This window comes from Octodon degus, unplaced genomic scaffold (genome assembly GCF_000260255.1).
Source record: "Octodon degus isolate 3935 unplaced genomic scaffold, OctDeg1.0 scaffold00024, whole genome shotgun sequence".
In the NCBI taxonomy this organism is placed as follows: Eukaryota; Metazoa; Chordata; class Mammalia; order Rodentia; family Octodontidae; genus Octodon; species Octodon degus.
The window spans coordinates 6,541,721-6,551,567 of NW_004524600.1; the positions used below are offsets into that span (position 1 = coordinate 6,541,721).

The 9,847-nt window shown below is 45.8% G+C and overlaps 1 protein-coding gene across 2 annotated transcripts in view; it reads left to right on the top strand.

Annotated features, from left to right (window-relative positions):
- Positions 1–740: 740 nt before the first annotated feature.
- Positions 741–9,847, top strand: part of Fndc1 (fibronectin type III domain containing 1) — a 140,152-nt gene continuing 131,045 nt past the window's right edge. For both annotated transcript variants that reach the window (XM_023712225.1, XM_023712226.1), the window contains exon 1: positions 741–1,014. In XM_023712225.1, the coding sequence (XP_023567993.1) occupies positions 906–1,014 (109 nt within the window). In that variant the 5' untranslated portion in view covers positions 741–905. The remainder of the gene's footprint in view (positions 1,015–9,847) is intronic.

Genomic DNA, 9,847 nt, shown 5'->3' on the forward strand with positions numbered 1-9,847 from the left:
GTTTGAAGAATTTAAAAGGCAAAACAACCAATTTTTTCTAATAGCTCAATTTCTTTTAAACCCTAACCTGCTAAGGAACTGGTTCACAGAGCCCTAGTTCCAACTGGCCACTTCAAACCCGTGATAGGTGGCCACCAGACACTTGAGCAGTCCCTGTGCTCGACTTCTCTATAAATAGCTCAAGATGAAGAAGGCAAGCGGCCACGCATTCCAGGCCCCTTCTGGAAATCCAGGAACTATTCTTATTTTCAATAAAACCCTCCTAACTTTCTCCTTTTGATTTGTGACCTCATCCTTCTGTCTTTCGAGACCCCAAGCTTGGATAGTGACTAAAGTCGTTTAAAGACACTCCTTTTCTGCCAGCGTTGGGGGCAAGAGGAGGGCGGTAGCGGCTGGAAGGGCTGACATATGCAGATCCAGGTAAAGGAGCCCCTCCCAGTCCCGGTTCCTGATGTTGAAAGCAGAAGTATGGATATTGGGGGGCTAAGTGTCCCCCTGGGCTTGGCAGCTTTTTCATACAATGACACATCCCCAAGCTAGGAAGCTCGAGAGGCGCTTCCCTGGCCACTGCGCCAGGTGCATCAACCACTGAGTTTTCAGAACTGCCAAATTTGCTCCCTGAAGCCTGCGACCCTCAGCCCCTTGCCCCGCCCGCAAGCCTCGCGCCGGCAGGGGGCGCCCGAGCTGGCCAAAAGGCGCGACGAGCTGCTGCGGCCACACTGGCGGAGCGCGGCGGCCGCGCGGCCAGGAGCAACCGCCACGGGGCTGCAGCCAGCGGGCTCTGCGCAGAGCGCGAAGACCAGACACCGCGGAGGGCACCCGGTGGCGGTACCTCTGCGCTCCCGCAAGTCCGGCCAGACTCTGCCTGCCGTCTGCGCCCAGTCCCCGCGCGCCGCAGGCTCCCGATGGCCCCCGACGCCAGGGCGCCCCCACGCGCTCCGCGCCCGCTGCCCTGCGTGGCGCTGCTGCTCCTGGCCTTGCTGCTCCCCCGCGCCGCCGCGGCGGGGGACCCAGGTACGAGCAGCGCCCGCGCGCTCCCCTCACTGCTGCTCTGTCAGTCCCGCCTGTCGCTCTGGGGTCCCGTCGCCCGTCTGTCCTGGTTTCGTGTCGTGTCACTAACCTGTGCGTCCTCACGGCTTGGGGCCGCGCGCTGAGCCTGGGAACTGGGCACACTACTCTCGGGAGGGTCAGTGGGGACACCGTGGGGGCCAGGGGACGTGGGTGTTTAATTGTGCTGTCCAACGCCCTGGCGTCGGGGACCTGAGCCCTCCGAATGCCCGGGGAGAGTGAGGCAAGGGAAAAGAAAGACAAGAAAAGCGGCTCTGGGCGTTGCACAGGGGGTGCGGGTGGAGCTGCCTTTCTCTGCCCAGAATTTCCTGGGGGTGGGGGGAGAGGAAGGTGAGCATCCTTGTTCCTCGCCTTCACCTGTCTAGAGGAGGGGTGGCTGTTGGAGGGGACCGCAGCGGACCAGGGAAGGCAAGGACAGGGCTCCGAAGCCTCTGCGCTCTAGCACCAGCCTTGCTCTTACTGGAGCGCGCCGCGCGCTGCGGGCCGCTGGAGCCCCGCACGCCCAGGGCGGCCATCCGGGAATCGGGCGAGGACATCTGTTTGTCTTGAGAGGATGGAGAACCAAGTGGGTTGCAGAGAACCTCACCCTTCCCGAAGCCAAGACCGGAGCCAGAATGGAGCCTGTCTTTGGGGGCAGTGCTTTCAGAAGGTGCCAGCGTGCTCTGAGGTTTCACCCAGAGAAAGCTTGCGCCGGGATTTTCGTCCCCAAGTCGTTGGTGCCTCTCGTTTCCACCTCTTGTGCATCCATTTCCACGCTTCAAGCTGTGTGGTTTTTATTTACATCATCAGTTTTTATAGCAATCTAAGAAGTATGATGGTTTTGTTGGTGCAATAGGCTCCCAACTGGGTTATAAAAATTCAGAAACTGTTCCAAAGAGGGCTTCTACTTGTTTTATGATGCTAGTGGGTTTATGATGCCAGTTAGCTACTTCAAAGATTAAGGAAGAAAACTTGCTTAGTGACTTTTGGTAGCTATATACGTATTGCTTGGCTCAGGTTTTCTACTGCCAAATTCCACTTTTTCGTGAAAAGGTCGCATAAGCTGTAATAGTCTTTCTCCTGTTAGCGATCTCTAGAAAGCACTCCCTGCATACTTTGTAAGTGCTTGACAGAATCAAACTGTTTTAGAATCTTCCAACGTCCCCACCTACATCCGATGGCTTTTGTTTCCTTGCGTTAAAATTTTTAGAATGCTTAAAGAGTTTTTGTGTGAGAAAACTCTGGGACCAGGTGCTCCTAGCCTTATTCCTTTTGAATTCTCCTGCTCCCCGTCCGATGGGTTACTTTTGAGCACCGCTGAAGTCAGGGTTGTTTGTGAGGCTCCAGAATCCTGTGGTGTGGTGAGCCGCTCCTTCTTTTGCCTTCTGCTCTGTAAATCACTGAGAGCTGGAATGCGAGAGCTGGAACGCGCCTTGGCACTTCTCTCTACTGTGTTGATGTGGGATTGCAGTACACTGGTGGCCAGACTTGAAATGGACAAATGAGGACAAAGCACATTTTACAAAAGGGCTTTTACCACATTTAAATGAACAGAAGGAAAGAACAGATACAGCGACCTAGGCCCAGCTCCTCCTCGCGGTGAGGCGATCAGGGGCACATTGCTTCATCGGCTCAGCGGGGAGACGCCCTGTCTCTCTTGCTGCCGCCGTTTCTGCTGTAAACTTGTGGTATAGGTCTGGTGGCAAGGCTGTGGGCACACTCTTCCTTCTTGCTGGCTGAATTAATGTATGGATTCAGCAAGCTGCTTGTGCCAGCCCTAACCCTCCCCCTTTGGGGCCAGAATCTCTGTGAGGAAATTACCCAGAGCCACATTAATAGTGTAGCCCACTATAGCTCCAGAGGAACCATCCTTATAGTAGAAGTTATTTACAGGGCACAATGACGAGCTAAATAAGCCCCTTATTTAAGGTCAACTAAAATACACAGCAAAATAAGCAAAGAAGGTCAGCTCCCCCATCCCACCATATTCTTTACTGCCACAGTGGACATGCAAAACATTAAAATTATGATGGCACTTGCCAGTTTGATATAGTTTCCTGAAACATGTGGATTCACATATGCATTTACAGTGGGTATCTGGGGGTAGTGTTGGGTAATTTTTTTTTTAAAGTTTAAAGACTCAGAGAATCCAGGGTCAAAGTTATTTTAAAGTAACAGTGGAATGCTATTTACCTTTCCCTCTGTGTTGATATTTACACTAAAGGTGCAAAAGCTCAGTGGGCAAAACTGCTGATGGCCAACTGTGTCTCAATGCAGAGATATTGTGCTATACTAGATGTCATACAGTTAAAAAGATACAAAGTTTCACTTAAGAATACATTAAGATTATTAATGCTGCCACATCTCTATGCTCGAATCCATATCTTTTTAAATATTCTGGGTGGAGATATGGGAAGGACTCATAAAGCAGTTTTGTTCACGACATACAGTTCAGTCATAACTCCAAAGAAAAGCACTTGTGTGGCAGAGCTGTGAATTGAATTTGCTGCTTTTTATATGGAATGCCATATTTATCAAAAAGACTAATACAGTTAATGACTTGGGCATTTAGCAGACATCTTTTCAAAAATGAAGAAAAGGGATCCCACTCCGTCCAGTAAAATAACTTCTGGGATTTCTTGCTGATTATTAAATGTGAGCTTTGCAAGTGAAAATTTGAATTTTGGTGTGTTGCTTCTATCATAGTCCTGAGAGCATCCTGATAGTTAGAAAATTTTTGAATGACATTAATGGTGATATAAATTAACACAATTCTAATATACCATGTCTGTGAAACATGTCAACACTTGGATGACTTGGGTAACTAAGTGAACCAATAAATCCAAATGGGCTGGGTATAGAGTTACAAAATCTTACATGGCTGAAAGATCCATTCGAAGTCCAAAGGGCGGGACAGCCCGATAGACTTTTCTCTTCAGGGCTGGACATCAAACCCAGAGCCTTTACTGTGCTATACCCTTAGTCCTACCGCAGTGGACTTCCAGTGTAGCAAAATGTGGAAAGTGCTCTACTTGATTTTAGGTTCCACACTTAATCTTTTTTTTTAAACTCTTAATCTTTAATAACCTTGTTCTTGATGAATTTTGGTGTAGGATCAGAGTTTCCAAACATCTGAAAAGATTGTTGAAATACTTTTTCAGTGGCGTATCTGAGTAAGGATAGATGTTCTTTGATCAAAACAATGTTGCAATAGACAAATTCAATATTACAATAGACAAATTCAGTCTATTGTAGTAGACTGAATGCATACACAGATCAGACATCCAGCTATTTTCTGTTAAAGTGATTTGCCTAGATGTAAAAATAGCATTATTCTCCCTATTTTTCTGTTTTGGAAAATATAATTATTTTTCATACAAATGCTTTTATGTCAACATCCAAGGGCTTATTATTTTAAAAATGAATTAAAATACACATTTTCTTTTAGTTTTTAATTCTTTTGCAGTGCTGGAGATTGAACTCAGGTCCTCATGCATGTGAAGCAAGTGCTCCAATCACTGATCTAAACTAATTTCTGTCACAGTAGATAAGGAGAGATAAAAATGCTGCAAGCATCACCCCTGTGGGGGCCTTTATAAATTTAAGAGCAGACAGGAATCCAGAGGCCAAAAAGTACAAGAGCTACTGGTATATTCAGTGGGAATTAGGTTAAAATAAAAAAAGCCGAGTTTAAGTCTCAGCATCATTGATCACCTGGTGATCTGGGCTAGTCTTCACTTGTGGATAGGCCCAAGAAATGGAGATTCATTTCATCTATAGAATTCTTTAGAATCTTTGCAGTGATCCAACCTGCTTCTAGCTCTGCTGCGTTTCCCCCTCTACTCTATCCTCTTTGGGAGCTAGTGGTGAATGCACCCCTTTTCAAAAATCTCATTCACTGGAGGCCAGCAGTTGGAAGATCTGTTTTACCTATTACTTGAGCATGGAATTCATTATTGTGGAATTAGAGACTGGAATAGGACTTATCCAGAAAGTCACCACCAGACAGTTCAGAGCATCATCAATGTGTTCTCCCAAGATCATTCATATCCATAATTAAGTTGTGATGATCCATTCTCTGAGGACAGAGGAGAAGAGTAGGTTGGAAGGGTGTATCCATTTCCTGTTTCTGCTATAATGAGAGAACACAAACTTAACAGTTTAAATCAAGACAAATTTATTATTGTCTTTTATCTTTGGAGGTCAAAAGTCTAGAATGGTCCTCCCTGGATTAGAGTCAAAGGCTGTGTTCCTTCTGCAGGTCCTAGGGAGGCAATTTATTTCTACCTTTTTGGCTTTTGGAAGTGTCCATATTCTTCTGCTTTGCAGAATAGGGCTAGGGCATCTTTGGGGATCGTGATTTTGCTCACCTTGACGAGTGAGCGAGAAAGCCTAGAAGCAAATGCTGTAGGTGAGACCCGGTTGCCCTAGGCTGGTTAGGGAGTGGACTCCTTTTCATTATTGCTATGGAATTTAGGGTTTCTTGGGTTATACATAAGCATATACTCTCAGAAGATTTTATTTCAGCTAGAAAGTACAGAGGTGAATATTGAAAGTTACAAAAGTAAAAGTGAAAAGAATATGTATGCGTGTAAGTATAGAATATTCACATTAGGGTACACAACTGACTAAAGCTGTTGAATTTAGGAAGAATTGAGGTCACTGGGGGATGGCAGTGGCCACGGTGGCGTTCACATCTTTTACCAACGTTAGCAGGTGTGCATTAGAACACTTGTAATCAGGGTGCTAGTTGCTTATATGAAGGATCATTCTCTTTCTTTTTATGCTTCAATCAAAGATAGCAGCGTCTTTCCGGACGAGTGGGGGGTAGCGCTTGCGTTCTATGACCCTTAGGGGGCGCTATTGGCTTTCTGGAAAGGTTTCTACTTCCCACGGACCCTTCCTTTACAGCCTAGTTGGAGAGAAGTACTTACGTATACAGTACCCATGGCCTCTGCAGAGAGAAAAAAATTATGATAAATATCCAGTTATCTGGTGTGTTTTTTCCTTAGTGTTTCCATTTTTGTAAGTTTGGGGTTTCCTTTATATACTAATTTGGGAAGGACAAATTACCAAGAGTTGACATGATTGCATGCTAGCAATTTTCAGTTAAATGTTACTAAGATAGGAATTTGAAGCCAAAATCTAATACCAAGTTCATCAAACCATTATCTGTTGGGGACCCTGGTGCTTCTGCAGGCTCAGGCCAAGCCTGGCGTAGCTGGAAGATAGGGGGAGATAAAGGGGCAGGCAGCTGTAGCACTGGCAGCTGCTTCCCCAGTCCTGGTGGACCTGTCCCTCTTTGTGTCTCCCTTCTACTCTCAAAGTTTGTTTTTATATCAGTGAAAAATAACACTAGTCTAATTATATAATACTATGTTTATAAGTGTAGTCGAATAACTTGAGTGCTATTAGTGGTGTAGATTAGAAGTATTCAGAGCAGAAATGTTCCCACTGTGACTTCATTATGAGTGTAATCAATATGTTATCAAAAGGCAGTCTACATAATTCTATATTAAACTCTATGAGCAGTTCCACAGATGTGTTTTTCTTTTTGATAACAAGTTGTGGTTTGAAGTGCTCTGGAGTTTCCATTGCCTCTATTTCATTAGATTTTTATGGTTACCTTTTGAATGCAATGACATTCTCATCTTTCTCCTGTGGATGCTTCTGAGTTGGGGCACATGTCCTTGCTGGTGGCTATTTAGAAATGATTATGCTGCACACTAAAATGTATTGAACTGAGTAGGGCTTAGCTGAAGATAAATTTGCAGCGAACCTAGGGACTGTTGCAAAACAGTTCCGGTGCATGGCTGTATGCAAGAGTTTCCCAGTGGGAGGCATCCTTTATCTGGTGGCTCCTGAAAGTTACCTGGTCAGCTCCTTGAGGCTGTACCCTGTCTAAGCTATCATGTCAACTCTTCCTATTCATCACAGGAGGGCTGGCGAGATAGCTCAGTGGACTAAGTGACTGCTGAGGCAAGTGCAGGAGCAGGGGTTCAATCCCTGGCACCACATGCTGTGGCAGCCCTGCCCTGGGTTGTGCTGAGCTGGTGACCAAGTCCAGGCATGGAGGCTCATGCCTGTCATCCCAGTGCTGGGGAGACTGAAAACAGGAGGATCACTATAAGTCTGAGCTGAGTAGTGAGACCCTGCACACACACACACACACACACACACACACACACACACACACACCTATTCAATGCAGGTGCTGTGGAGACCAGTTAGCTAAAGGTCAAGCCTTGGTTTGGAAGAGGTACAGGTATTAATTAAAAATACTAAAGAAAGACAAACCTAGTGGAGGAACAGAGTTGCCACACATGGGGAGGCATGTATGAGGAGCCAGGAATATTCTGGACAGTGCATGCGTGATGGCACTCTGGAGGGGTAGTGACAGTCAGGATAAGAGAGGTGGGTGGCATCAAGCTCTGAAAGTTCTAGTAGTGGTCACTGAAAGAGTGACACCTTGTGGCACGTTCTGGAATATCCCTGGTTCAGTGGGAGGTGGAACACAGTCCCATGGGGTAGACTGTGCTAGCTGTGGGCCAGAGAGGAAGTTGATGCTTTTGTTCATTGTGTTGGGCTGTTTTTGTATTTATTTACTCATTGTAGTCTTGCCTGTTTTTTTTCACTTCAATAGAGATCTACTGTTTTACCTTTAGTCTTAACTTACTTAAGGAATCTTCTTTGTCCCCTGTTTTCTGACATGGTTCATATATTCTAGAATAATCCATATTGGAAAAGGTCCCAAGGTTCCAGAGGCTCATGCATGACATGTGGGCAGTTTGGTGGATTTTATAAAGTGAAGCATCCTGAACACCTGAGTACATTGGCCTCGGGACCTGGAATGGGTCTGTGAGCAGAAATCATTGCAGTTTCCAAGGGAAGACTTCATGTGAATAGTTTAAGAGTTGTATTAAAGAGAAACTCAGTACATAAGATGTATTTAGACTTTACAAAGTCTCCAGATCCAGAGTGGAGATGGGCAGGCATTGCCTTGCAGAACTGTGGCTTTGGGTCCCTTCCTCCCAAGCGTGTGGCCGGAGGTAGTCACCATCTTCCTAAACATCTGGGAAGGGTGTGCAGCAACAACTCCTACCTTGTGATGACAACATATTTTCTGGAGACGAAGTCTCATTGACAGTCACTGAATGGCACTAATGGGGCTGTGTTGCTGTGACAGGTAAGAGAGGCAGGAGTGTCGGGTATGGGGTCCTTGACACTAGGGAGAAATCCCCTTTCCTGGAAAATGCAGGCCCTAAGAACAGGAAGCAAAGCAGAGGTGCTCTAAGCTCTGCACACACTGTCCCCCAGAGGTGATGTCTTGTGTAAGTGTGTGTAGTGTCTCTTGTATGTGTGCATGTGTACACGTGGGTGTGTTTGTGTGTGGTTTTGCATGGTTTTATTGCCCAGGAGGTTTTGTGATCACCACAGCCATGACACAGACAGCTCCTCCAGGAAGATCCTCATACAGAGATTTGATGGGCTTGCTCACCTTCCTGTCTCTCTCTACCTGAACCCTTGGCAACCACTAATCTGCTTTCCCACTCAGTGGTTTTGTCATTTTTATAAAGATATGTAAGTGAAGTTGTAGATTTTAGATTATAGGTTTGTAGATTTTGAGATTAGTAAAAGCTTATATTAAAAAAGTATTTATTTTGCCTATTCTTGTGATATTTGTGGATAGCTTGCAAGTGTTTTATGTAAACTGAGATTATTATGGTGTAGAATTTTGCATCTCAGGGAAATGTCACTTGTATCCCTGTCTGCATCATGTCACCTGGATGATTTCAGTAATCTCTTCTATAGTCTCCCTGCTTCTACCTTTTCCCCTTATACTCTGGTCTCAGCAAAAAATAGCCACAGTAATTCTCACGAGGTAGGATGTCATAGGATCTTCCAGGAGCTCCCTGTGTCCCTTGGCTACAAACCATATTCCTAATGAGTTTTTAAGGCTGCACATGATCATTTTTGGTAGCACTCCTGCCTTCTCTGAGCTACAGCTCCTGGCCTCCTTACTGGTCCTTTAATGCACCAGACACACCCTCCTCTTTACCACAGACCTTTGCACTGGCTATTCTCGCTGCATGAATAGCTTTCCATCCCTCTTATGGGTTGATCCTTCACAGGCTTCAGGTTCTTTATACAGCATCAGCTTCTTGTGAGACCTTTCCTTGGCTCATCTCTGCCTTCAACAGTGGAATTCTATTTGTACCCCCTGCTCTTCTTACCCTTGTTTTCTTTTTCCTACACCTACATTACCTGACATTTTACTGATTTGTTTGGTAATTGACTATCTTCTTCTGGAATATGCAGTCCAAGAGGGCAGCACATTTTCCTGCTTGTGTTCATTGGATCTCAAATGGAGCTCCCAAATAGAGCCTTGGTAGATGTTTATTCAATTGTTGGATATGACTTCTTTGGTATCAATTACATTTGATACACATCAAATGTATTTCTGTATGTTGACTTGCTACCAGCAGGATATACAGGGGTTGGTGATGAGTATGGGACAGCTCCTGGCATCCATGCAGGACCAGAACATTCGTTCTTAGAAGAGTGGGCTTGAGCTGGCCAGATAGCTCAGTGGATTAAAGAGGCTGTTTAGGCAGACACTTTGCTGGCCCCGCCCCACCCTGTGGAGCACTGAGATGAGGAATGAGACTGGGTGTGGTGGCACATGCCTGTAATCCCAGTGCTTGTGAGGCTGAAAAACAGAAAGGATCACTTCACGTTCAATCTGTGTAGTGAGTCCCTGTATATCCTGTACTAAATACGGGGGGGGGAGGGATGGAGA